A 27,985-nucleotide genomic window follows, 5' to 3' on the forward strand; every position below is an offset into this window, starting at 1 on the left:
GGATGGAGGTTCATGGTATTGTACAGGAGACAGGAATCACGACCATCCCAAGAAAAAGAAATGCAAAAAAGCAAAATGGCTGTTTGAGCAGGCCTTACAAATAGCTGTGAAAAGAAGAGAAGTGAAAAGGGAAGGAGAAAAGGAAAGATATACTTCTGTCATGATGGTGCATTTTATATATGGCAGAAAAATACCCCTGAGTTGGAAGACCCCGGGTTTGAATCTTGTTTCTTCCATTATCATAGGCATTGTACAAAGGAGAATGAGCTGAGGAGAAAGTCTAGGTAAACCTGGAGAATCAGTGGCCTCCATGACACCACCATAATTCTTACTGACAGTGTTAGGTGTTCCATACTGTTGAGAAAATTTTTCTTCGACATTTCAAATGTGCTTTCACATCAGCCTATTTCAAGTCCTGTCCAGTGATCTCACATACGTTGTGAATATTTGTTTGGTCTACACAGAAAAGGCTTGTCTTCAAGTCCAGTCGAGGAGGAAAAAGACAGAAAACAAGTTCGCCCTACACCAAAATACTGAGTCGAGGGCTGTTTAAATTCCTCACTGGACAGAAAAACCCAAACACACACACACACAAACACACAAAAACATAAGGCCCAAAGCCTCACAGGCAGAGCACAACACAAACCAGCGACCTGTGAGCTGCGCCAGCGCGGGACTCCTGCCGCGTGCCCGCGAGACAGGTGCCTGAGGAGCCGCCTCACACACGGCCCGCCGGTACTTGCCGCGGGCGCATGCGCGCGCCGCCACGCTCGAGGCGGGGCGGGCCTCGACCGCCATCTTGCCGTGCGCGGGACTCACGCCGCGGGTCCCAAGCTTGGGCTTGCAGCTGCGGCGTCCTGCCCGGACCGCTTTCCTCTTTGCTCTGTCAGCCCCGGTCAACAGCCCTGCCCGACCCGCCCAGCCCCAGCTCTCGGCCAATGAGCTGATCCGGGGCTCGCAGCCCGATTCTCAGCCGCGGCTTGCCCTGGTGCCCGTCCCGCAAGGCGGTGCGCGGGGGGGGCACCCAGCCTGCCCAGCCGGCCGCCATGCCCAACGTGCAGCTGCCACCCAAGGAGAACAACCTCTTCAAACGCATCTTGGTGAGTGGCCGCGGACCGCGCCGCCGGCGGCCTCGGGCTCGGCGCGGCGAGCGCGCCTGCGCGGCGGGGCCGCCCCGCCCGCCCTCGGGTTCTTTGTTTTTGTGGAAACCCGCACGCCCGCCTGGCCGGGCTGCCTCCCCGCTGTCGTCTCTCTCTGTGGACAGTCCTTCCGGGAACTTCCCGCCGCGGGCCCCCTGGGCCTGGGCGCGGGGCGCGGCCCGCGCGTGCTGCGGCGCCTGGCGCCGGCTCCTCGGCCCTAGTCGTCCGCGGTTACCTCTGGCCGTCACCCCCGCGCCCAGGTGTGCTGGTTCGCTGCCGCGTGTGGAATCTTGCACAGCGCGCGCTGACACCCGTGAAGGAGGGAACTGTTCTCTGGCGGGGTGAGATCTGGTTTATACCGGTTCCCGGGAGCTAAAACTTGGGACGGAGACCGACCCTCCCTTTGGCAGAGAGGTTTGTCTTCCTTTGGTGCTCACTGTTGACCCTGTTTGAGAAGTCAAGTGACTGGAGCTGCCATTTTTAAGTTATAAATTAGAGCACAACTGTTGATTGCTTTTTAAAAAAAAGTATTTTTAGTTTTCATTGTAGAATAATTGCTTTATAATGTTGTGTTGGTTTCTTTTATATAGCAACGTAAATCAGTCATAAGTATGCCCCCTCCCTCTTCAACCTCTACCCCCCGCCCAATCCCACCATTCTGGGTTGTCACAGGGAACTTGGATTGCATTTAACTCGTACTGGCCCTGCGATGAGCTAAGTGATGAAAGTTTCTTGGGGTAGGCCAGCGTTGCACTTAAGGGAGCATTCACTTTGTTTCCTAGCAGAAAGAAACCTGGGAAGCAACGTGGAAAATGCGGTGAAAATGTTAAATCTTAATTTTATATGGTGCTTAGTGTTGAGCTGAAACTCCAATGCTTTGGCCACCTGATGCGAAGAGCTGACTCATTTGAAAAGACCTTGATGCTGGGAAAGATTGAAGGCAGGAGAAGGGGACGACAGAGGATGAGATGGCTGGATGGCATCACCGAGTCAATGGACATGAGTTTGAGTAAACTGTGTGAGTTGGTGATAGACAGGGAGGCCTGGCATGCTGCAGTCCATGGGGTGGCAAAGAGACACGACTGAGCGGCTGAACTGAACTGAGCTAGTGTTGAGCAAATAATGCGAACTGAGGGTAAAAACCTAATTGGGGCAAAATGCTTCTTTCTACTTTGCCTTTATTTTTTCTTTATTTTACTTTCATTTTTCTTATATCTTTTTATTTTTGCAATGTAGAATTGGAGAGGTGAATTTTTTGCCCCTTTTGGGTCGACTGATTTGTTATTGTTATTTTTTTCGTTTAAGAAAGCTGAAACATATCAATGAAAAATCATTTATATAAATTGCTGGTTGGATTTCAGGATATTTGCATTGTACATGAAAGATGACAACGCTTTTTTGTCTGTGGATATTTTCTAGTTCAAATCATGTTATCAGGAGCATAATGAAAAGCAACTAATTTATTATATTCTGGTAAAAAAAGTTAAAACCGTTGCAGAGTTCACTTTATTCCCCCCCTCCTCGCCCCCCCAAATTGGGAAATGCTGAGCATTTTTTCTGAGTGAGTATGTACTTTTTTAATAAGCTTACATGACTTTAGGAAGATGCTGCAAAATGAATTATTTTATCATCTCAAATTGCAGTAAGTGTGGGTAAAACTTGGCTGTGACGAATTCCATAGTTTTCAGAAGCCTATCATAGAATTATTTTTTAGTTTGATTGTGGACCAAAGTGCTTTGCCACCAACAGTAACTTTAAATGTTAATTTTCATTGTATTTAAACATCCGTACAAGTTTACCAGGTTGCTTATCAACATGGTTTGCACGACTTGTTCCTGCCTATCTTATTTCCCCAAACTGGCTGTTAGCATTATGTTTTGTTGAATTTTGGAACTACTCCATGCCCTCTTTTACAGAGGAGACAATCAAACCCAGGAATAGTAAATGACAGTCTAAGCTTCTCTGTCTGCTTAGTAGCCAAGTTGAAACTACAATCTGTTTTTCCTACTAAGTATATATTCCTTATTGAACTTAATAAGACTTTCCTATAACTTGAGTGCTTGCGTACTGGAGATGACTACCTGGGTTTGAATTGTGGCTCTTGACACCAGCTGTGTAAACTCAGTAACTATGCCTCAGTCTCCATCTAAATGGAGATTACATGTATCCCATAGGCTTTCCTTGCGGTTTAAGTAAAGAGTAAATGAGAAAAGCACCTGTCACATAGTAAATGCTTCCAGGAAGTGTTAACTATTATTATTCCTGTTGTTGGTAGTATTATTATTCCTGTTGTTGGTAGTATGATATTATTACTTCCAGATCACTTGGTAAGGCAGAAAAAAACAATATATTTCTCTTTTTTTCCCTCTTCCCCAGTAGTTCCTTCTGCTTGTTTTTTTCTTCTTGTCTTTGTCAGATGAACTCCTGTGACTAGATTCAGATTGTTATTTTTTTTAATTTTTATGTTAAAATATTTTTGGAATGGATAATTTACTAGCATGAATCAAAATTGAAAGTTTTCCTGTCCTGTCTCCCCAACCACTTAAGGTCTCTCCCCCAGGGGCCATCAGTAAGCCTCAAAAGACTTTTTTTCTATGAATACTTTTCTACGTTTCCCCTCCAGATGCCACCCCTGTTGGCAAGAATTAATCTCTTCTCCTTTTGTTTTGAATTTATAGGACTGTACACATTGACTGTGTTGAGCAGTGCTTATTTGTCTAGAATCTGAGGATGCAGCCGTGTTTAAAACAGGCAGGATCCTGTTGTCATGGAGCCTACAATATGATGGGAAAGACAGACACTAAGGAAAAGCAAATAAGTAATAATGTCAGGAAATGATAGCACTGTGTAGAAAATAGAGCAATACGGTAGAGTGTGTATGTGTGTGTGGAGGGGTACAGTAAGAGGCTGGCGGTGTTAGAATGGTCAGGTAGATGATGTGGAAAACTTGATCATAAGGAACTAGACATGGGATGGTCTGGGGAAGGATAACATTTCAGAGGGTAGAAGGAACACAGGTGCAGAGTCCTTGAAGTGGGGATGAGCTTGGCATGCTGAGTACTAGGGAAAATAACCTATACCACAAGTGAGAGGTTGAGTTAAAGATAAGCTGTTCTCATAGTTAATGACTGTGGAGCCAGGCATGGTTACTTAGCCTGGCTGGTGGCATTTAGGAATGAAGAGGTTGCTTACATTTGTGTTAGAGTAATTGATGGAAAGGCCATTGTCTTTGAAGTCAACCCAGAGTTTGCAACTAGGCTGACCCACTTATAAACAAATTTAATGAACTTTTAAGTTTCTGCATCTGTGAAGTGCAGATGATGACACCTACCTTAAAGAATTGTCATGAGTCATAACAAGTTTTGTACAGACAAACATTAGTTGCTCAATAAATAGCAGTATTGTGTATATGCTTTGGTTCCATTCTTGAAGTAGCAAAGGCTTTTAATGCTGTTTCTAGTATTTTTCTTTGTGATCACATATGTTTTTGCTTTTGGATTTTGAATAAAAGAAAGCTATAGCAGTGTATTGATTGACAATAAGGTTTTTTTTTAAAGTATCTTTATTTTCAAATATTTATTTGGCTGCACCAGGTTTTAGTTGCAGCGTGCACACTCTCAGTTGCGGCCTGTGGGCTCTAGTTCCCTGACCAGAGGTTGAATCTGGGCTCCTGCTTTGGGAGTCTTAGCCTCTGGACCCAGGGAAGTCCCAATTTTTTCTTTATTTTCTGTAAAAGTGAAAATACTCAGTACCAGTAAGTAACAGAGGTACACTTCATGTTATAAGTGATATAAGTTGGTATAAAACCTTTCCATCACATATGTTTTAAACCTAACTTTGAATCTTGAATTTAGAATTTATATAATGCAATGAAAAGTTATTTCCATGTGTATTCATTTTGTATAATAATTTTTCTTTTCTTTTTCAGAAGTGTTATGAACAGAAGCAATACAAAAATGGCCTCAAATTTTGCAAGATGATTCTTTCAAATCCGAAATTTGCTGAACATGGAGGTATCACCTGTGAGATTCCTTTGAGAAAATCTAATTCCACAGTCAGATGGAAAGGATTTCTAACCGTGAAAGAATACTTCCCACTTTCCATGGCCTCTTAGAGTCCATACATGTTTAACTTTTTGAATTATGCCTCATATCATTATTCTAGATTATTTCCTTCAATATGCTTAGATATATTTATAGACTTTTATTAATAGATGAGAAATAGTTGATCTGTTGGTAAATAAGTGGCATATATACCTCTACTTTTATAGACCTGATTTCATTTGTTTCTTTGAGTAGGACTTATCCTTTGATTTCTTATGTATAAAATGAGGACAATATTTGCAACACCAAAGTAGAATGAAGATACAATCAAATGCATTTTATTTTTTGGTAGATGTATTGTTAATATATCTGCTGATCTTCATATGTAAATAGGATACTACTGATTTACATTTGGATTATCTTGGTTCTTCTAGCACTGATGTCAGTTAAGTCTGTATTTTCTTGTCTAATCCTTTTTCACTGGTGCCCAGTGCTTGGTAAAAGGATGAGTCAGGTTAGACATGGAAGTCCTGTAGCAGAGGAAAGCCAACTGGGTCTCCAGTATTAGACTTGAGTAATTCTTGAGACCATCTCTTTTAGAAAAATAGCCTGGCCCTGCTGCTGCTGCTGCTGCTAAGTCGCTTCATTCGTGTCGGACTCTGTGCGACCCCGTAGACGGCAGCCCACCAGTCTCCCCTATCCCTGGGATTCTCCAGGCAAGAACACTGGAGTGGGTTGCCATTTCCTTCTCCAATGCATGAGCCTGGCCCTACTCAGTTTCTAATAATGCTTAAAGCATTCTTTGAAGGAAGTGGAAAGAAGTCTTTTGTTTCATAGCATTTTAGAAATTAAAGCTTATTTTCAAGCTGTTTAGCAATAGAGTAGTGTGTTAGTTGCTCAGTTGTGTCCAGCTCTTTGTGAGCCTGTGGTCTGGAGCCCATCAGGCTCCTCTGTCCATGGGATTCTCCAGGCCTTTCTCCGGAGCTTCTGGGGAAGTTCATTATGTCAAAACAGATAAAATAAGATGTTTGATCATAGGAGCCTGAACTGTTGGATCACCGTATTCTGAAAACCAGAATCCATGGAGATCAGCTTGAAAACCATTTTTCTTTTGTAATTCGGTCTTATAGATTATTGAGAGAATTATTTCATTCCAAATAATCTTCCACTAACTACCTTAAACATATTCTTGGGTTAGTTACCACTCGCACAGTCCAGTGTTGTGCTTTTCAAGTGCAAACTGATGTTAATTAGCCTAAGTGGACTTTGTTGGAATAAACTTACAACCAAAAATGAAGTCTGGTCCAGTATTGAGTAGGGTGAGTTTTAAATTGTGTACATCACTTTAAGGTAGATTGAGTGATTTTGTGGAGTATAAATCAGATTATTAGATTCTTAGTAGAATTGACTTCAGGTGAAAGGTGAGGTCGGCTGCAGTAGATTTAACTCAACAGGACTCAGGCCCGTGCTGTGTTACCTTTTTTCAGCAGAATAATCTTAACTTCCTTTATAGAGTCTTCAGAAAGACAGAAAGCTTTTTACCAACTCAGTTCCAGCCTAAGGAATTTGAGAAAAGGATAGGGCTAAACTTTAAGCAGATACATAAATATATTTTTACTTTTTTATTTGGAGAGAAGTTCTTCTAACAATAGGATTTAAAGGATGGATATTGTACTCATTGGTAGATCTCATATATTACAATATTGCTAAGAGAATAATTTGAATCTCTCATGGGTAAATACAGGTTGAAAATGTTTTTCAGAAACTTTGGCTATGAAAGGATTAACGTTGAACTGTTTAGGAAAAAAAGAAGAAGCATATGAATTTGTTCGTAAAGGACTTCGTAACAATGTGAAGAGTCATGTCTGTATCCTTCTGTAGTAGTTGAGTAGTTTTTATTTCATTTATTGTTTTCCGTTTACTAGTATTTCTAACTCAAAAAACTTCTATGGAAAAATTTAAAGCTGTAAGAAAGAGTGAGTTTAATGAAGTCTGTGTACCTATTGTGTAGCTTCAATATTATCAACATTTTTAATATTAGCTTCATCTAGTCCCTATCATTCGTTTTTTGTTTATTGGAAGATTTTAAGAAGAATCCCTATGCACTGTATATTTACTGCAGTTGTACTTAGTGTAAGAGTAAAGTAATTTTGATAATTGCATGTGTGTGTGTGTGCACGCGCACTCACTCAGTTGTATCCGAGTCTTTGGGACCCCATGGGCTGTAGCCCGCCAGGCTCCTCTGTCCATGGGAATTTTCCAGGCAAGGATACTGGAGTGGGTTGCCATTTTCTTCTCCAGGGGATCTTCCTGAGCCAGGGATTGAAAGCACATCTCCTGCTCTCCTAAATTGGCAGTCAGATTCTTTAATGTTGCGCTACTTGGGAAGCCAACTTTGATAATTATATGTGACTTAAAACCCATTGTTATTTTCATATATATCCATAAACAGAGTGATAGTTTCCCCATTCCGAATGACTTACCTATATAGTAAACTTTGTGTTCCTTAAAAGTTCCTTAAACTTTCTTTTAGAAATCTCAGATGAACATTCAGAAGGAACTTACTTGTAAGATAGATTTTATTTAGTATAACTATCATATTGATTCTTCCACTTGGTTTCTGCTGCACAAGGACTTGGCTGTTACTTCACTGGATACTTACCATATTTTTTCTTTGGCTAGTATCCCAGTGTGTAAGAAAACAGAAATATTCTTTAGGGATGGGTCATTGAAACTGTTTTAATTTATGTTTTGCTTGTATGTATACTTATTCAGAATTCGCATATTGCCCTTTTATGTTAATGTTTTGCGTTTAAATCATCTAGCTCTTGACCAGTATTGAACATCAGTAGTCTTAATGGTGTTTTCTACATATTTAGCTTAGGGTTCTCTCAGTATACGAAATACTTATTTCTTTATCCCAGTGCTTACCCCAGAGTGAAGAGAAAGGGCGTGTAAGTATGATAGTTTTTGTAGCTCCAAGATATACTAAGACTTTAATTTCTATTAAATAAAAACTTATTTTTTGTGTGGTCTTTAGTCACTAGTGAGTTAAAAACATGTTTTGTAGTTGATTGAATGAATATATACTTGTCTTAAAAGATAATTGCAATTTTTGTATATATTCTGTTTTAATACACAGTGTTTGATATTAAGAGCATGTTGAGATGCTGGCGTAGGAAAGTAAGGGACTGGGGGTAGGGAATGTGAAGAATTCAGTAATTTCTAAGGTTACTTAAAAAAAATTCTATGAAAAATTTCAGACATGTCCAAAATTAGAATAGAATAATGAATCCCTGTATGCCTATCACCTGGCTTCAGTAATTTAACAACTGTCAATCAAGGCTGATCTGGTTTCATCTTTTATCACCTCACTATCCCCCTTTTACTCAGGTCATTCTAAGGGGTAAATCCCAAACAAAATATTATTTTGTTAAGGTAAACTTTCTGTTAAATATGTAGCATAGTATATTCTAGTATCTGTGAATGTCTTCCTTAACTTAATAGGTTGGCATGTATATGGACTCTTGCAGCGTTCTGATAAGAGATATGATGAAGCTATTAAATGTTACAGAAATGCCCTCAAGTTAGATAAAGATAATCTGCAAATTTTGAGGGATCTCTCTCTGTTGCAGATCCAAATGAGAGACCTTGAAGGTTATCGAGTAAGTATTTTAGTCTTAAGTGTACATGTTTTTGTGATAGCTGTAACTTAAAAGCATGTGAATTCAGAATAGGTAAAAGAATAGGTAAACTTACACATCACGTAGACTTGATCGTTAATTGCGTTCTGTAGTAGAAGGGGGAAGTCACTTTGGATCTCCCCTCCAGTGATAGTTGCAGAACCGCATAAATTGATCAAAAAGGGTAACTGGTTTATTCATCTAATGCTTTTTATTATAAAAGATAGAATATCTCCTATGTGCTAATATTGTACCATATTCTTTGTGGGCTTGACACTTAAAAATTTGACAAACAGATTTTATAATAGAAATCTAAATGTAGAGATTGACTAGCTTGCTTTATTATGGGTTAGAAAATAAAAGATAGTGTGAGAACGATTGCCATAAATGTACTCCCAGACCATTATTGTCAACTCTACTGGGCATCTACAGGTGCTTACCCCACTTAGTATCCTAAATTCAATATGTTCAAAATGGAATTCTCCCCCCTTCTCATGTGAAGGAGGCTACCAAAACTTAATAGTTCTCTTTAGATAAGTCTTCTTTCATTAACTTTTTTCCTTTTGCCCTTTTGCTGCTGTGTAAGTTCTTCTACCCTATGCTTAGACTTTTGCAGAAGTTTCAAGGGTTCTGCTGAACTTAATAATGCCACCAATTAATTCATCAAGGTTATATGATTTTTTTTTTTTTTTTTTGTTAGAACTTAGCAGCCTAAGTTCGGTGAGAGTTCAAATCACTTATCTTTAGAAATAAAGAAATTAACAATTGGCAGGAGACTGGTTGCTAGGAGGGGTTGTGAAATAAATACAGATAAAAGAGCTGGTGGTTAGAAGTGAAGGACTCCAGGAACTAGAGGTACTGGTGGTATCTAGGAACAAGGGTGGGAAGGTCCCAGGTTAGAGTGTTGATAGCATAGGAGCTGTAGCCAGAGTGAGATACCTGAATTTATGATTTCTGGGTGACAGTAAGGTCTAGGGTGTGGTTGTGGGAGTAGGTCCCTGAAACAGCGTGGAGATCATTAAAGAGGAGGAAATCTTGGCTCCAAGAAGATAGTTTATTGGACGGTTAGTGTTGCATTTGCCCAGGATAATGGCAGGATCTGACAGAGAGATGAAAACTGAGTCAGACTTTGATGAAGTAGGGGGAAGACAGAGAACAGTGGAAATAAGGGGTGAGATTGATAAGAGCTTAATGCCGTATTCCTAGAAGGAACAGACACTTAGACATGAATATTGTCTCAATCGTTTTGTCAGATACCTCTTTTAAAGAAAGATCTAATCATGGTTCTCCTCATGGCCTATAGTGTAGATGGCCAGCACACATTCCAGTGGCAGTCACAGAAGCTAAGCATTACATTTTTAAAACTCATTGCAGCTAGGGTTTTTCATGAGACCCTGTTCCTCTAGGCAGTTACACTTTCTTAAAACCTGGAGACATATATGAACTGCGAGGAAGCTAGAGCTGTGTAGGGAGGTGAGATTTTGTGCTGCTCTGAAGATTGTGCGCTGGTCTTGATTCTTCTTGGCAACCAGGTGGAATTTCTGGTGTTTTCTTCCTAATGTCATACATACTGACCTGTCTTAAGAGTAGCAGCAGTGGTGTTTCTGCTAGAAAAGTCCAGTCAGATGTTTGAGTGTTTTCTCTGGCTCTGTCCAGCCTGTCTATGGGCCTGTTATAACAATGTAAGTAGGTCTTAATTTTAAATAATAATTTAATATGCAGAAAAGTCTGCTTTCATTAAAAGCTATCTTATTCTTTCTTTTAAGGTGTTCAGTTACCAGAAGACATTCTTGTTATATAAAGGTAATTTTATAAGGCAGCCCAACAGCATTGACTCCAAGGACAGCTTTTCAGTGACAGTCTTTCAGTGAGCGTTACGGAGTATTCTAGAGTTTAAGTTTAGATGAGGAACATAGAAAGTATTGGGTGGGCCAAGAAGTTCATTCGAGGCTTTCTGTACCATCTTCCAGAAAATCCTAGATGAATTTTTTTTTGTCCAACTCAGTATTTTTGTTTTATTCTGGAGTTCAGTGATACTTGTTCATTCAGTTCATTAGTAAGGAATTAAAGGTACGTTGTCTCAAAACTGATGGCTTATATTTTAGTGAAACTTAAGAAAATGAAAAGAATTAAAAAAAATTTTTTTTTAAAGGAGACAAGATACCAGCTTCTTCAGTTGCGCCCGACCCAACGTGCTTCCTGGATTGGCTATGCCATTGCACACCACCTACTGAGAGATTATGAGATGGCACTGAAACTGCTGGAAGAATTTAGACAGACTCAGCAAGTAAGAAGCTCGCTTCAACATGTCCTTCCTCTACAAACTAAAACAGTTGACTTCTGTGTTGCCTCCACCCCTCAAGGATCTTTGGGAAAATTGAAAAATTTTTGAAATAATTGGAGAAAGTTGTAATGTAGGATTCTTTTATTTTGGCCATGCCGTGCATCATGCGAGGTCTTAGTTCCCTGACCAGGGATTCCACTGCCTTCTGCAATGGAAGTGCCGAGTCCAAACCACTGGACTTCTAGGAGTTCCCAATATAAAAATGTTTTTATGCTATAATTTCAATAATATTCAGATGAATAAAAAAAAGAATACATGAAACTGAAAATAGTTTTGGGACTGTGGGAATTTCTTTAATATATGTTGCTTTTGTGTATATATATATATTTATATATAAACATGTTAATACATTTTACTATGCATAGTGAAAAATAGAAAAATGAAAAAAGTATAAAACAGTAAAATAGTGAAAACTAGTAAATGCAAAAATATAGTGTGTGTCCCAAGAGAAATTAAAAAAGATGTTAGCATTTTGCAATAATTGCTCCAGATTTAATTATTTTTTAAAGAAGTAAAATGTTTGAGAAAAGCTAGAGTCCTCCCATGTCCCTCCCTAGAGGTAGCCGCTATTGTGAGATTGGTATAGATCACTTCTAGTCATGTTTACCTTATGTATTAAGTCCATGAAAGTTGCAGACTGTTATTTTGTATATTTAAAATTTTACAAGAATGATACTCAGTTTTTAAAATCCTAGAGGTACATCTGTGTTGATACATGTAGGGTTAGTTTATCCATTTTAAACTGCTCTTTGGTGTTCCATAGCTACACTGTTTCATGTCTATTAGAAATTAGTGCTATGGTGAATATTCTTTTCTGCTGTTTCATTAGCCATATTTGTGAGTTCCTCTTCAATTAATACCTAAAACTGGAATTGCGGAGTTGCAGATCTGTGTCTTCAGTTTTCCCCATTTGAAGTACTTGTACTCATTTATACGCCCACTAGCAAGATTTGATGGTTATTATTTGCCTGTGTCCTTACTGGACGGACATACTTACTGTTAGCTTTATTAGTCTTCTGGACTAATAGTTTTTCCAGTCTTCTACTTGTGAAGAAGTGTATCTCATTATTCTTTTAATTTGTGTTTCTTTATTAGTGAGGGATACTGGGATAAGAGATATTAAGCTGTACTCTTCTTTTGATGTCTGTCTGGTCTCAAGGCATGAGTTGGGAAGTGTTTTGTGCAGGATGGTGTTAGGTCTTAGGTGAACATCTGTTAATACTCATCTGTGATGGCATTTGGTCCTGGGCTTTCCTTTATGGAAAGATTATTGGTAATTATGCTGCTGCTGCTGCTGCTAAGTCGCTTCAGTCGTGTCCGACTCTGTGCGACCCCACAGACGGCAGCCCACCAGGCTCTCCCGTCCCTGGGATTCTCCGGGCAAGAACACTGGAGTGGGTTGCCATTTCCTTCTCCAGTGCAGGAAAGTGAAAAGTGAAAGTGAAGTCGCTCAGTTGTGTCCAACTCTTAGCGACCCCATGGACTGCAGCCTACCAGGCTCCTCCATCCATGGGATTTTCCAGGCAAGAGCATTGGGGTGGGGTGCCATTGCCTTCTCCATGGTAATTATGATTTACTTTTTATTTGATATTGGTCTGTTCAGATTTTCTGTTTCTTCTCGAGTAAGTTTCAGCAGCTTGTGCTTTTTGGGAGTCAGTCCATTTCATCTAGGTGATCTAATTTGTTGGCATACCACTTTGCCTAACAGTCCCTTATAATCCTTTTTATTTTTGCAGAGTTTGTGGTAATGGTCTTCCTTTTATTCTCAGTTTTCGTAACCTTCTTTCTTTCTTGGTCATTCCCGCTAAAGACTTGTTGATTTGTTGATCTTGTAGTATTTTTAAATTTCTCTGTGTCGGTGTATGCCTCAGCCAGGCAGTTTACCCATCACTTCACGGCAAATAGATGGGGAAACAGTGGAAGTAGTGACAAACTTTATTTTTGGGGCTCCAAAATCACTGCACATGTGACTGCAGCCATGAAATTAAGACCCTTGCTCCTTGGAAGGGAAAGTTATGATCAACCTAGACAGCATATTAAAAAGCAGGGACATTACTTTGCCAACAAAAGTCCATCTAGTCAAAGCTACGTTTTTTCCAGTAGTCATGTATGGATGTGAGAGTTGGACTATAAAGAAAGCTGAACACTGAAGAATTGATGCTTTTGAGCTGTGGTGTTGGAGAAGACTCTTGAGAGTCCCTCGAACTGCAAGCAGATCCAGCCAGTCCATCCTAAAGGAAATCAGTCCTGAATATTCCTTGGAAGGACTGATGCTAAAGCTGAAACTCCAATTCTTCACCCACCTGATGTGAAGAGCTGACTCATTTGAAAAGACCCTGATGCTGGGAAAGATTGAGGGCAGGAGGAGAAGGGGACGACAGAGGATGAGATGGTTGGATGGCATCACCAACTCAATGGACATGGGTTTGGGTGGACTCCGGGAGTTGGTGATGGGCAGGGAGGCCTGGCGTTCTGCGGTTCATGGGGTCACAAAGAGTTGGACACGACTGAGCGACTGAACTGAACTGAAGGCGGTTTACAGCTCTGCCTTAACTTTCACCTCTTACTTGTGCAGTCCCAAGGTCAGCAGGAAGTGAGAGCTTAGGGTTTCCTCAGGTAGTTCTTGAACCTGCGTATAGCTCTGTATGTGTGTGACTTCAGTGCCCCCTATGGACGTCATATTTCCCAGCTTTTTCTTCAAAGCTTTTGTGTACTCTGTTGTCTGACTGTTACCCATCTTTCAGGCACTATGAAAGTAAAACACATGCCTCTAATCACTTTTCTTTTTTCTTTCTTTGTAGTTGCACTGAATCTTCATTGCTGTGCCCGGGCATTCTATAGTTGTGGTGAACGGGGGCGACTCTAGTTGCGGTGTGTGGGATTCTCATTGCAGCGGCTTCTCTTGTGGAGTTTTAGGGCACGTGGGCTCAGGAGTCGTCGTTGACGGGCTTAGTTTGCTCTGCGGCTTGTGAAATCTCCCGGACCAAGGGTCAAACCTGTGTCCCCTGTATTGGCAGAGGGGTTCTTAACCACTGGACCACCAGGAAAGTCCCCTTGTGATCAGTTTAGTCTCCCCTTCCCCCTGAGGCTTTTTTTGCTCTGGGCACACTGAGTTAGGCTTGTATTTGGAGGCTTGCAGTGAACCAGGAGATAGGTCAGTTAATTACAGTTCTTGGGAAGGAAGCTTTGAAAGAGCCCCAGCTTCATTCTTTTCTCAATGGTGACTGTCAAGCTGCTACGGGAATACAATCTCAAGGCTACTGTGTAGCTGGAGAGCTTAGGATAGGACTAGTGAAGTCACTCAGTCATGTCTGACGCTTTGCAACCCCGTAGACTGTAGCCTACCAGGTTCCTCCGTCCTTGGGATTTTCTAGGCAAGAATACTGGAGTGGGTTGCCATCTCCTTCTCCAGGGGATCTCCCCGACCCAGGGAATGAACCCGGGTCTCCCCATTGTAGTTAGACGCTTTACCGTCTGAGCGACCAGGGATAGGACTAAGGCAAGTTAAAATGACATAAAACTCACTGGTCTTCTTAAGATCTAGCTTTTTTCCTTCAGTAATTGCTCCCCAGATAGCTGTAAGTGATAGTCATTCAGTTGTGTCCAACTTTGCAACACCATGGACTGTACCCCATAAAGTTTCTCTGTCTGTGGAATTTTCTAGGCAAGAATACTGAAATGGGTTGCCATTCCCTTCTCCAGGGGCTCTTTCTGACCCAGGGATCGACCTGGGTCTCCTGTGTTGCACATGGAGTCTTTACCGTGTGAGCCATCAGGGAAGCCTTTGGTTAATTTTCAGAGTCCTGAATAATGCGATTCCGACAGTTTTTACCTGTTCTTTCCTTTCTCATGGAGAGGTGAATTTTTAGACTTCTTTGCCGTTTCTCCTGACATCATCCTCTGTATTTTCTTAATGAAAACTTTCTTTTTTGACACATTACCCAAAACATGATGGGTTTGATAGCCAAAGTAATTTTACCTGCTAGAGTGGTGAATGTTTTTTCTCTTCTCATTTAGCCAGTAATTCTCATTACAGAGTTTTCATGGTAACTGTCCTCTATCCTAACCTTTCTGTCCCTGCCTTGTGGTCCAGTGGTCCAGAGAAGACATGGAAGGACAAAGCTCTCCATATGTTACAACATTAGGGAATATACTTAGACCTCTTTTGGAAACTTCAAATAAAGACAATCATAATGTAGTGTTTTGTCTTTAGATTCTTTTATTTAGAATACTTTTGAGATTCACCTGTGTTAGAGTGTGTAGTATTAGTGGTTAATTCCTTTTCAGTGCTGTATACTACTTCCTTTTGGAGACACACCACACTTTGTTTATCCATTCAACAATTGATGGACACATACGTAGATTTTACTTTTAGCTATGCATAGTGCTACTGTGAACGTTTGCGTATAAGTTTGTGTGTGGACATACATTTTTATTTCTTTTGGGTAGATACTTAGGAATGAAATTACTTGGTTATATGGTAAGTGTGTATTTATCTTTTTCATAAACTGTTTGGTTGTTTTTCTACGTGTCTGGACCATTTTACATTCCTACTAGCAATGTGTGAGAATTCCAGTTTCTACCCATCCTTATACCTGTTAGTGTTCAATTTTTTGATGATAGTCTCCTAGTGGGTATGTAGTAATATTTGTTTTGATTGTATCTGCATTTTTTTCAGAAATTAATGATATTGAGCATTTTATCATGTTCTTACTAGTCGTTTATGTTTCTTCTTTGATAAGATGTCTGTTCAACTCTTTGCCCATTTTTTAGTTGGGTTATTTGTCTTACCACTGAGCTGTAAGAATTTCTTTTGTATTCTCAGTACAAGCTCCTTATCAGGTATATCATTTGAAAATATTTTCTTCTAATCTGTAATTTGTTTTTTCATGTTATTAATGATGTCTTTTGAAGAGGAAAAGTTTATAATTTTGAAATCCAGTTTACTAATTTTTTTATTATACAAATAGTCATGAAGATTTTTTTCCTGTTCTGAGATTTCTTGTATAGTTTTAGTACTTACATTTAGGTCTGTGATCCATTCTGACTTAATTTTTGTGTATGGTATGAAATATGTGTCTAAGGTTATTTTTTTGCATATGGATATTTTATTGTTCCACCATCATTGTTGAAAAAACTACCCTCTCTTATTGGCACATCTGTTGAAAATTGATTGACCAGGTTATAAGGGCTTATTTCTGAACTTGTATTCTGTTCCATTGATCTCTGTCTGTCCTTAGGCCATTACCAACCACATTGTCTTGATTGATGTAGCTTTATAGTATGTTTGAAATTTGAAGTCTTCCTACTTTGTTTTTCTTTTTATGATTCTGTGGGTACAGGCAGGATTCCTTTGGTTTCCATTTGAACTTTTGGTCAGCTTGTCAGTTTCTGAAAGCTTACTAAGAGTTTGATAGGGATTGCATTGCATTTTTAGATCAAGGTGGGAGAAAAAATACTGATCCATGTACATGGAATGAAATGTCTGTTGATGTATTTAGGTCTTTAATTTCTCTTTGAATGTTTTGTACTCTTTGATATAAGTCTTGTTTCTTAAATATATTCCTGAATGTTTGTTCTTTATAGTGCTGTTGTGAGTGAAATTATTTTAATTTGGGGGGGGAGATAGGATTATTTGTTGCTGGTATAGAGAGATATAGTTGATTCTCATATATTGATCTTGTATTCTGTCACTTTGCTAAAGTGATTTATTCTGGTAGGTTTCTTTTTTGAAAGATTCTTTAGGATTTTAATCCCATTATTTTACTTTTCTTTGGTAATCGGATTTGCTGACCTCTTCCCTTTGCAGAAATCCCTATCCCTTCATTTGCTTTAAAGAATATATTAATCTTTTGCTGTTGATCCCTCTTTTATTTGTAACTACTTGTAGGTTGCTTTTTAAAGTCTGTGTGAATGGCATTCCTGAGAAGTCAGTTAAAGATCTATCACTGCTTTATGTTATTGTATAAATAAGATTTTTTTTTTTCCAGGTTCCTCCCAGCAAAATAGACTATGAATACAGTGAACTGATACTGTACCAGAATCAAGTGATGAGGGAGGCAAATCTGTTTCAGGAATCTTTGGAACATATAGAAACATATGAGAAACAAATATGTGATAAGCTTTTGGTGGAAGAAATTAAAGGTTAGTTGAATTGCTTTTTCTTTTTTAAAAAAATGGTCTCGATTAAAGATGAGAATAGAAGCTGTATTTGGGCTTCCCTGGTGGTTCATACAGTAAAGAATCTGCCTGCAGTGCAGGAGATGTAGGTTTGATCCCTGGGTCAGGAAGAATCTCCTGAAGAAGGAGATGACGACCTACTCAAGTATTCTCACAAGTATCCTACAACCTACTCAAGGATCCTGTGAAATCCCATGGACAGAGGAGCCTGGCAGTTGCAAAGATACAGGACTGACTTACTAACACTTGCACTTTCATGTCCTAACACTTAAGTGAGACTATATATCAGGCAGTGTTCTAAACAGTTCTATTATTAAACCATTATTAATTAATGTAATCCTCATAACAACCTTATGATGTAGTTGTTATATCCATTTTAGAGATCAGGAACTGAGGAACAGAGAGGTTAAGTGACTTGCCCAGAGTCACACAGCCATTAGGCTGAGTAGTGCAGGATTTGAGTGCAGGGATTTTGATGCCAGATTCCGTTTTCTAAAGTAGTGGTTATGCTGCCTTCATATTCATCTCCTCTCCCAATTCTTATCTTCATATGTAGTAAAATGAGATTAGTAAATGCTGACACTGGGATCATCATGAAAACAACATTCATTTATTTTCATTATGGGCTAATTAAGACAGAATCCTGAGAAATAGTTTGTTAAAAGTGTTATTCAACAAAGTCAAACATTTTCTTTTTTATATTTAACTTTGCTCATAAGTTACCCATTTCCTGAGGAATATTGTATAGACTGTCCATTTAAATTAAAAATTAGTTTAAAACTAAAATCTCATATAGTTGTAGGACTTCTAAAGCTTAATAAAAATACTTGCCAAGATTTATTTAGTCTTTCACAGTAGTAATTGCTGAACTGGCTTAATTTCTTGAAATATTTTTTCACTTCTAACATGGGTATTATTTATTATCCCTTTTTATATTTGAAGAAACTAGGAGAGGTTAAGGACTTGCCTGAAGTTGCCTAGCCTTTTAGGAGTTAATTTCTAAACATACCTTGCTGATTTCAGAACCTTTACTTTTTTTGTTTGTTTGTTTTAATTTAAATAGACTTTATTGTTTAGAGCAGCTCTAGGTTCGCTGGGAGCCTGAGTGGAAGACACAAAGGTCTGCCATGCGCCCTCTGTCCTCACACACGCAGACCCCTCCCTGCCCCAGGCCTGTAATCTGTATGTGGGTTCACTTTTGGTGTTGCACACCTTCCAGGGTTTAAAAACCGTGTAATGACATGTATCTACCATCATAGTATCATATAGGGTAGTTTCACTGCCATTACCTGCTTGTTTCTCCTTGCCTCCAGCCCTTGGCAGTCCGAAATCCTTCTCCTGTCTCCTTATTTATACCTTTAACAGTATGTGTTAGAGATAGAATCATAGTACGTAGCCTTTTTATATTGGCTTTTTTCACTCAGCAATATCCTTTCAAGGTTCCTTCGTGTCATTGTTTGAGTCCTTTTAACTGCTCTCTACTCCTGTGGAGGAATGGGGCACAGTCACAGTTTTTATTTTGTTTTTGTTTTCCTTTTCTTTAAATTGAAGTATAGTTGACATACTATTTGTAGTTTTAAGTAGTAGATGCTTATTTGTTTTCACTTTGTACCAAGTACTGTGCTGACCATTTTAAGTACATTATTTCAGTTGATGATCATAAAAATAGTTGATATTTTGCAAGCAAGGAAATGGAAATTGAAAGTTTTATAAGTTACTCAGGGTTCCAAAGCTAGAAAGTGGTGAAGCTTGTAATTATACCTGTTAGTCTTTCTACTAATTAGAGGATAATGACTTTACGGTATTGTGCTGGCTTCTGTCGAACGTGAGCATAAATTGGTGGCAGGTGTATGCATGTCCTCCCACCTGGAACCGCTCTCCCACTCCTGTTTGTCTTACTCTGGAGATTGAGTAATACATAATACATGTAAATAGCCAAATAATACGTATAATAACCACTATAATATGATGATGATATAAGCTGAAATAGTATGTATGACCGAAGACATTTCAAAGGGTTGTTTGAAACAGATTCTTTAGGAAGTGGGAAAGCTTAGTGATAGAAAGTTGAGGTTTATTCTTTTTTGAGATTCTCCCCATTCTCTTGATTAGATTTGCTTTTCTCTGAGAAGTTTAGATGCTCTTTTCCATTCCCACTTGCAATTTATCTGGCGTAGTTAAAGGAACTGAGTGTTAGAGATGACTCACAGGTGAACTTGTTTTGTGTAGTTTCTTGCTCTGAAATGATATTTAGTGTTATTGTTTTGTGAGTTAAACTTCTCTGATTTTAGTGACCTGGAAAGAAAACTAAGAGAATTAAATGGAGAATTGCTTAGCACAAAAATTGATTAGGAAAAGTACGTTGAAAATCTTGCAGTAGGAAGGTAGAGATATTTCATTGGAATTATTTACCAATCTGTAAATAGGGTGTCTTTAGTTATCTTAAAGGATGTATAAAAATGTACAAAATGGCAAAAATTTTTACTACTTAATATCATATTTATTTTTGGGGTGTGGGAGGGAGCCCAAAATGAATGTTAATAGAATCTGTAAATAAAGGTTCATTTCTGAAGGCAAACTCTGAATTAATCTTTAGTTATTTAAACTACAGTGGCAACAAACCCTGAAGGGAAGCACATAAAATTCTGTCTTTCATAAATATCTACTATATTAATAATGGTTAGTGAAAATCTCTGGGCTCAGAAAGGTATTTAATGTTTAAGTAAAATGAATGTGACATTTAAACTTAATTTTAGGGGAAATGCTGTTGAAATTGGGGCGATTAAAAGAAGCGAGTGAAGTATTCAAAAACTTGATTGATCGGAATGCAGAAAATTGGTGTTATTATGAAGGCTTGGAAAAAGCTCTGCAACTTAGTATGTAATGATTTTTCTCCTACCTTCTCTTAACTAGTGTTTGAAGTATAGTAAAAAGTAGTAAAATATAAAGTTATAGTCATATTTGAGGATGTATATTTTTAATATTAGCATTTATTTTTCCATTTAGGAAAGTTGCAGGTTAAACATGGGAGTGAAATGAATTCAGATATTTAAAATATCTCAGTGATAAACACTTACAGATAATTTTAGGTTTATTCATCCCGATTGTTACCAATTTCGATGACTAGACTGGTGGGGAAGAAAATGGGCATTCCCTTTCTGGGAAGTGTCATAATTATTAAATATTTTTAAACAATCAGAGGACTGTTACTCTCAATCTCTTAAGCATAAGAATTGGGCCAAAGCAAGGGTGTTGAGAGTAGGTTGTATACCGTATCAGCATAAAAACTATCCTTTTACTTTCAAACTAGGCTAATTTGTACCGAATATGAATACATATTCTGAAATTTGATAACCTTGACTTCTTTTAGAATCTAGAATATTATTCTAAACTTTCCCTAATATTTTCATAAGTAAGTATTTTTAGGAGCAGTTAGTATTGCCAAAGTTATATTTACTCATGGGTAAAGTAAGTATATGGCTGAAATAATTATGAGACTAGTATGAAATAATTATGAAACTCAAAGGTATTGAAATAGCAAAATTTTTAAATTTAAAAAATACGGTAAATAGGTACCTACCCATATTCACAGTAGGAAGAATCTCGAGAAAAAACTTATTTTTTGTTATCCTAATTACCTGTATGCTTGAATCCAAGTTTTGTGTTTGTATTTAAAATGTAGTATCACAAATTATTTAAAAATTTCCTCACATAATTGTTTTTGAGAAAATAATGAAAATTAAAATATTGGTTAGATTAGTAATCTCTTTTTTTAAAAAAAAAGGGACAAAGTCATGTGTTGGAAGGTTGGAAGTGTGAGATAACTGATTTTTCTTTAAACTACCAGTTACTGACATATATTAATAACTGTTTTAGTAAAATGAATGTATTGTGTTCCGTTTGTCAGGATCCATGCTCACTATAAAATACGTTGATTATGAAACTAATTCCATTATTGTTCTTGGTTCCTTAGAACCTTTTCTCCCCCATGGTAAGTTTTAGAGCTCCAACATGTGACTTCACAAAGGACATTGAAGTGGGTTGGTCTTGAGACTTGTTTTATCTGAGCTAGTGGGAAATTTGTTTTTGTACTCATAGCTTGTTTCATTTCCCAAGATTAGGCATAAATATGAGAACTGCTTTTTAAAATTTTGCGATAACCTTCTTGTAAATTTTAGTATAAGGATCTTTAATATTTCATGAAGTTCCCAGATCATTAACAGAGTGTGAGAATAATTTTTCTCATATTCCACTTTCAAAAACTCAACCACTTTGGAGCTCCGAAACATATTATTGGAGGAAGGAAGGAGTCTAAATAAAACCAGACGACTTTTTTAAAGTTCTGTGTTCATAATTTTGATACCGAACACTACATTTACTGTGGAGATACCTTGACCGCTGGCACCAAGGGTTATTCTTAACAATAATTACGTATGTGTGGTCTGAATTAAAATCCACCTAGAATCTTATAGTTTAAAAATGAGTGTTTGCTTTTTCTTGAAATTTGCTGTAAATATCTTATTGCTCATATTAAATAGTCTTTCTGTAGATTATGCAGGATATTATTTTAGAATAATAAACTAGACCTAGAACCTATTTTCAGATTGTTACTTTAGTTTACTTACAGATCTTGTATTTAGTACTATAAAATTAGGTTGGTCTTGAGAGGGAAGATACAACTTTCTGTTAGAAATACATTTTATATCATAATACTTGGGTGAAGTAATTGCCACTTTAAAAAGTCTGTACTAATGGGGTCTTTTTCTTGGGTACCTGGATGGGGACATGAACTGATGGGATTCTTTATTATACAGTTTCATTGAAGATTTTAAGTGTCAAAGCGACCTTAGAAACTTAATTCTTATCTTTTAAGATATTGCAGTCATGATCCTAAAACTTGCTTCTTTAAGCTTATCTCTAGGTGCTATAGACTTCTGTTGGATTTATATGGGTTATATTAGGTTAGAGGATTTATGTAAGATATGTTCTAAAGGAACATTTTATTTTCCGTGGATTGTGCACACAGGAATGTAAGAGGAGTATGTTGCTTCTGTGAGTGTTGTGTATATATGATTTGAGTTGGATATAGAATCTGTTGTGACAGGTTTTGAATTTCCCTGACTTTGAATATAAAATGATAATTTACTGATTATCTTAGTTCACTGCCACAGAGTTTTTAATGTGATTTCTACAAAAATTTAGAGAAGTTTTAATATTGATAATGAGATTTTTAATTTATAACATACTTTTTAAAATTTATTAGTTTTTAGCCCAGATAAAAGTTTAAAGTTTTTTATCATAGATAAAAGTTTTGATGCTTTGAATCTCACACATATTTACTGATAATAGGCACTTTAGAAGAGAGACTTCAAATTTATGAAGACATTAGTAAGCAGCACCCCAGAGCAATTTCACCTAGAAGATTACCTTTGAATCTTGTCCCAGGTAATAATAGGATATCTTTTGTAACACAATTACTTGTTCAAATTACTCAATACCAATCACATTTTAAAAACTTGTTTCTGGAAGAGAGTACACCAGTCTTAGGGGTGGGAGTCATCAGTTATTAATTTGTTATACATATGTTGTTAAGAGTATTTATGTTGGTTTAGCTTTATGTTGATTTTAAGTGTCAGAAGTTATCTATATAAAATGGTTTTTCTTACGTGACTTTAAAAACTAAACACCATGTTTAGAAGGTAAATTAAATTCCATAGAACTGATGAAAAATTATATATGAGGTATTTTGATTTAAGTGGTAAAGGTTTTGAAGTTCTAGATTTTCTTTTTTAGGACATAAATTCAGAGAGAGAGTTGTGAATTCTTTGTTTCTGCTACAGTGTTTAAGAATGTCATCAATCCTGTGCAACGCCCTCTCCTCAGAGTTGACCACATTCCTGAATTTAGCTTTTTATCATTTTTGTAGAGCCATGTATTTTGTATCCCTAGAAATAAAAACAAAAAACCCTATTTTGTACTTTATGAAATTTGGAGCACTGTGGTATATACTCTTAAGTTTTTATTGAACAATAGTGTATTCATGACCTTGATCTAAATTGTAGTGTATAGCTGAATTCATTTGCTATTGAGCTTATAAGAGGTAAAGAGTATATTAGCTCTTGAGATAGTTAATGACTTCATTGATGATTTTATGTGCCTTTTTCTTTTTTTGCTCCAGCTTCCTTTTAAAATTGTTGCTATCACAGCATAAATAACAATTGCATTATTTACAGTTTAACACAATAAAACATACAGATCTCATTCAACACATCTGTATTCCAGAAAAAAAAATTTTTTTGAAATATTTCCATCTAGAAGTTGTTTTAGATTATCTCCATCATTTTTTTGACCCCTTTTTTTTTCCAGTTTATTTTTAAATTTTAATTGGAGGCTAGTTACTTTACAGTGTTGTGGTGATTTTTGCCATACATTGACATGAGTCAGCCATGGGTACACATGTGTCCCCCCATCTTGAACCCACCTCCCTTCCCAGGCCATCCCTCTGGGTTGTCCCAGAGCACCAGCTTTGAGTGCCCTGCTTTATGCATTGAATGTGCCCTGGCCATCTGTTTGACATGTGGTAATATACATGTTTCAGTGCTGTTCTCACAGATCATCCCACCCTCGCCTTTTCCCACATAGTCCAAAAGTCTGTTCTTTACATCTGTGTCTATTTTGCTGTCTTGCATATAGTGACCTGTTATGTTTTTAAAAAAAAACCAAAACTAACCATCACAAATTTAATGTTCTTTGGTAATGCAGGCTGTATATATCTGATTTGTTTACACAATTCTTCAAAAGTGCCAATAAAATAGAAATCCATCCAATTCTCCTTGCCTGCTTTAAAAACACGTAAATCTAAGTTTTAAGTACAAGGAGAGGGTTCGTTTTTTACCTCTGTGTATAGAGCTGAGTACATATCATATAATAGATACTTATACGACTGGTTGACTAATACTTGGTTACCAATTTTAATAGAAATACCGACACTGTGCAGGATTTGAAGACCTGAGAGTTTTAGAAGGTATCATGTGCCTTTTTCTGAAAGTCATCTTTTTTTTTTTTTAGTTGCACGTACTTTAGATAATGAATTATTTATTGAGACTTTTGGTATGTCTTTTGATACAAGTCAGACCTTAGAAAGCTAATGTGACTTAAAAATCTCTATCCTAGGCATGGGTGAGGAGGGAAAGTGTTTTCTTTTTTGTGTGTGATATTTTTTTTTCTTTTTTAAAAATTTTATTTTAACTTTTTTACATTAGGGAATGTATTTTCTTATGCCTTTTCTCATTTACAGTGGAAATGTTTGTTTAAATAATTGTGTTTTCCTTTTATCAAAAGGTTAATGGAAATTAAGAGCTTTTTAGTAGACTGACTTTAAAAATATATGCAATACCTCTTAGAAATGTATTGGATTAGACAGTAGATACAAGTTTATTTAAAAATAAATAAATAGTGCCTCTCAGTTACATAAATGGTGAATAGTATTTCTCTGATTTTCTGTTTTGTTTTGTCTTTGTGAACTAGGCAAATTTCCTAATGTTTTCAAGGGAACATTAAGTCCAAGTGGACATTAATAGGCTTGGTGGGGAGGGTGCTGATGTACTGAGATATTTTTCAGTCAGGTGAATTTGGGAAACTTGGTTAAATGTAGCAGTCAGGTTTCTGCAGGGTTTCCTGGAAGTTTCAGTAGATACATTGTGAGTTTCCAAGGTGGAATGTACTGAGCTCCAAGGAGCATTTCCCTAGTAAAAGTGTTTTCTGGAAAATGCTTGGACTCACATTTCTGTATCTTCCTTAAAAAAAAAAAAAAAAGAAAGAAAAGCAACTTGTTGATATGTAGCTCACATACCATAAAATTCACTTTTTAAAGTGTGCAGCTCAGTGCTTTAATATGCCCAGGGAGCTGCACACCCATCATTACTCTCTGGTTTCAGGAAATTGTTATCACTCCAAAAAGAAAACTCATACCTGTTAGCAGTCACTCCCAGCTCTCACCCCCGCACCAGGCAGCCGCAGTCTAACTTTCTGTGCCTGTGGACTTGCCTGTTTCGGACATTTTGTGTAATTGGAATCATACCATGGGCAGCCTTGTGTATACAAGGTAGGAAGTAGATTTTTACTGAAAGATAGCCTGGAGCCAGCTTTGACTGTAAAGTGTGATTAGATTAAAGTGGAATGATTCTGGACCCTCTTAGGATGTTCTGTGTTTGAAACGCTAAAGGGGTCTTTTTACAAGCAAGGCCTCAGTTGAGGGGTCTTAAGGGCTTGGGCTTCAGGGTCAGCAACCATCATGTGAGGTTTTAACATAATCATGTGTTTACAAAGCTCTGGGGACCATATGTAAAATTATGCAGCTACTTAATCGAACCTGTGCAACAGGTGAATACTTGATGAAGTTTTTTTGCCTGCTTAGAAATATTTTTATGTGTCATGAGAAAGGTATCTCAGCATCACCAAAGGCAGTAAGACGTTTTCCTAGAAATGTGATGGGACTTGAAGAGGCAAGTTTTGAAAAAGGCTTTCTGGTTTTTAAGTGAAAAGATTTATCACCAACAGATTAGTGAACACAGCCAAAGTCCTGGGGAGATTCTCCAACAGCCTGAAATAGAAAGTGCTATGAAAACAGAGCTTTTCAAAATACCTAGTTTAATTCATTGTGATGTGTTAGTCTTCACTGGCCAAGGAGGGAGAAAGAGGGAAGGAGATAATCCAGAGTGTTAAACAGAGAATGCTAATCACATTTTGCTCCTATTTTATTTTTGTTTCATTGGATTATTTTTGTTTTTTATTGAGATATAATTAATATATGTTTAAGGTGTACAGTGTATTGATATTCATTTATATATTCCAATATTACCACTGTAGTGTTAGCTGATACCTCCGTTAGGTCACATGATTACCGTTTCTGTTTTGTAGTGAGAACATGCACCATTATTTAGAATAAATTTCCAGGTTATCAGATCTGTCTGATCTTGCTTTTGTTCACTATTTTAGTGGTGGTTTTGGGGAATATCAATTTTTATCTGAATCTGCTACATCTAGTGAAGAATTAGCATAGCGTCTCTGAAGATAGAAAACTTGTTTTGTAAACTGCAGTTGTAAATAGGCACATAATGATTGATAGTCCCCCGCCCCCCCAAAGGAAAGCCTATGGGAGTCCTAATAATTAGGAAGAAGGGAAGTTATTTTTGTGAATAAGTTTTTCTTAATATACAAAAATACATTTATGAGATGGGTAAATAGTACTTTTGGGATATGGTGTGTGACTGGGCAGTTGAGTAGCTGTATAGGCTTCTGGTTTAGACACTGCGTTCATATAGTTCCCAATGAAAGGGTCAAAACGGGCTTCAACTGAAAGGCCCTCTGCATGTCTCTGTCTTCTGGCCACCAAGGTTGCTTCCCCAGACAGCCATTATGACTAGTAGATGGTGAACTCGTCCAGAAATAAATTGTGCGTATGCAAGCAAAAGCATGTGTGTGAGGGTTTATGTGCAACTTTCCTTTTTCCTCTCCCTTTTGTACAAAAGGAGCATAGGTTGTTCTGTACCTGGTTTTCCTTTTCACTGAACTCTGTCTGGAGTTCAGTCCTGTATCAGTACAGAAGACCTTTTGCACAGTTGAAATAATTTAATGGGAGAAGAGGCTTTCAGTGTAGTGGGTACTTGAGAACGGAGTACATTGTTTTTTAAATGAGATCTTGCTAGTATGATCTGAGTAGGTTGAGATTGGAAGAGTTTTTAGAGTAACCTCTGACATGAAGATAAAATACCTATTGTCTCAGTGGATGATAGCGCATGTGGGAAACACTTCTGACTTTAGAAATACAACAGCTGAAAAAAAAAAAAAAAAAGAAATACAACAGCTGTTAAATTCAATGCGTGGGATGATAGCATTTATTGAGAGGTTATTGTATGTTTACACTATACTTTTCATCTCGTGTGAGCCTTGAAAGAGTACTTTTGAGGCTGGTGGTGTTATCCTCATCTTTGAGTGGATAATGTCACACAGGAAGTAAGCAACAGGGTCTCTGACCACCTAGCACAATATTGCTGACCTTTGTTTTATATCAGAGCAAGTACTGGAAAGATTTGATTTCTAAAACTAGTTTTTATTTTTGAGGAAAGAATCATGTGTATCCAACCCAAAGTGATATTTTTTGTGGTTTTGGCATACTTTGTATATAATCTTTTGAAAATCCCAGGTTATCAGTTCAGTTCAATTGCTCAGTTGTGTCTGACTCTTTGCGACCCCATGGACTGCAGCACACCAGGCTTCCCTGTCCATCACCAACTCTTGGAGCTTGCTCAAACTCATGTCCATTGAGGCGGTGATGCCATCCAACCATCTCATCCTCTGTTGTCCCTTTCTCCTCCCGTCTTCAATTTTTCCCAGCATCAGGGTCTTTTCCAGGGAGTCAGTTCTTCGCATCAGGTGGCCAAAGTATTAGAGTTTCAGCTTCAGCTTCAATCCTTCCAAGGAATATTCAGGACTGATCTCCTTTAGGATGAACCGGTTGGATCTCCTTGCAGTCCAAGAGACTCTCAAGAGTCTTCTCCAGCACCACAGTTCGAAAGCACCAATTCTTCAGTGTTT

General features: G+C 37.8%; 1 protein-coding gene across 8 annotated transcripts in view; it reads left to right on the forward strand.

The window, feature by feature from the left end:
* The first annotated feature begins 799 nt into the window (after positions 1 to 799).
* Positions 800 to 27,985, forward strand: part of NAA16 (N-alpha-acetyltransferase 16, NatA auxiliary subunit) — a 63,445-nt gene continuing 36,259 nt past the window's right edge. For 4 of the 8 annotated variants that reach the window (XR_005725703.1, XR_005725704.1, XM_040267157.1 and 1 more), the window contains exons 1-8: positions 800 to 1,100; positions 5,068 to 5,152; positions 6,945 to 7,049; positions 8,690 to 8,847; positions 11,018 to 11,152; positions 17,200 to 17,353; positions 20,146 to 20,265; positions 22,739 to 22,834. Coding sequence is in view for 6 of the 8 variants with exons in the window: in XM_040267157.1 (XP_040123091.1) it covers positions 1,047 to 1,100; positions 5,068 to 5,152; positions 6,945 to 7,049; positions 8,690 to 8,847; positions 11,018 to 11,152; positions 17,200 to 17,353; positions 20,146 to 20,265; positions 22,739 to 22,834 (907 nt within the window). In the remaining 2 variants the exon portion in view is untranslated. Of the gene's footprint in view, positions 1,101 to 5,067; positions 5,153 to 6,926; positions 7,050 to 8,689; positions 8,848 to 11,017; positions 11,153 to 17,199; positions 17,354 to 20,145; positions 20,266 to 22,738; positions 22,835 to 27,985 lie in introns of those variants that run through there. The other 4 variants (XM_040267158.1, XM_040267159.1, XM_040267160.1 and 1 more) reach the window with 4 other exon arrangements.

Source organism: Oryx dammah, unplaced genomic scaffold, assembly GCF_014754425.2.
Source record: "Oryx dammah isolate SB20612 unplaced genomic scaffold, SCBI_Odam_1.1 HiC_scaffold_24, whole genome shotgun sequence".
NCBI classification, from domain to species: Eukaryota; Metazoa; Chordata; class Mammalia; order Artiodactyla; family Bovidae; genus Oryx; species Oryx dammah.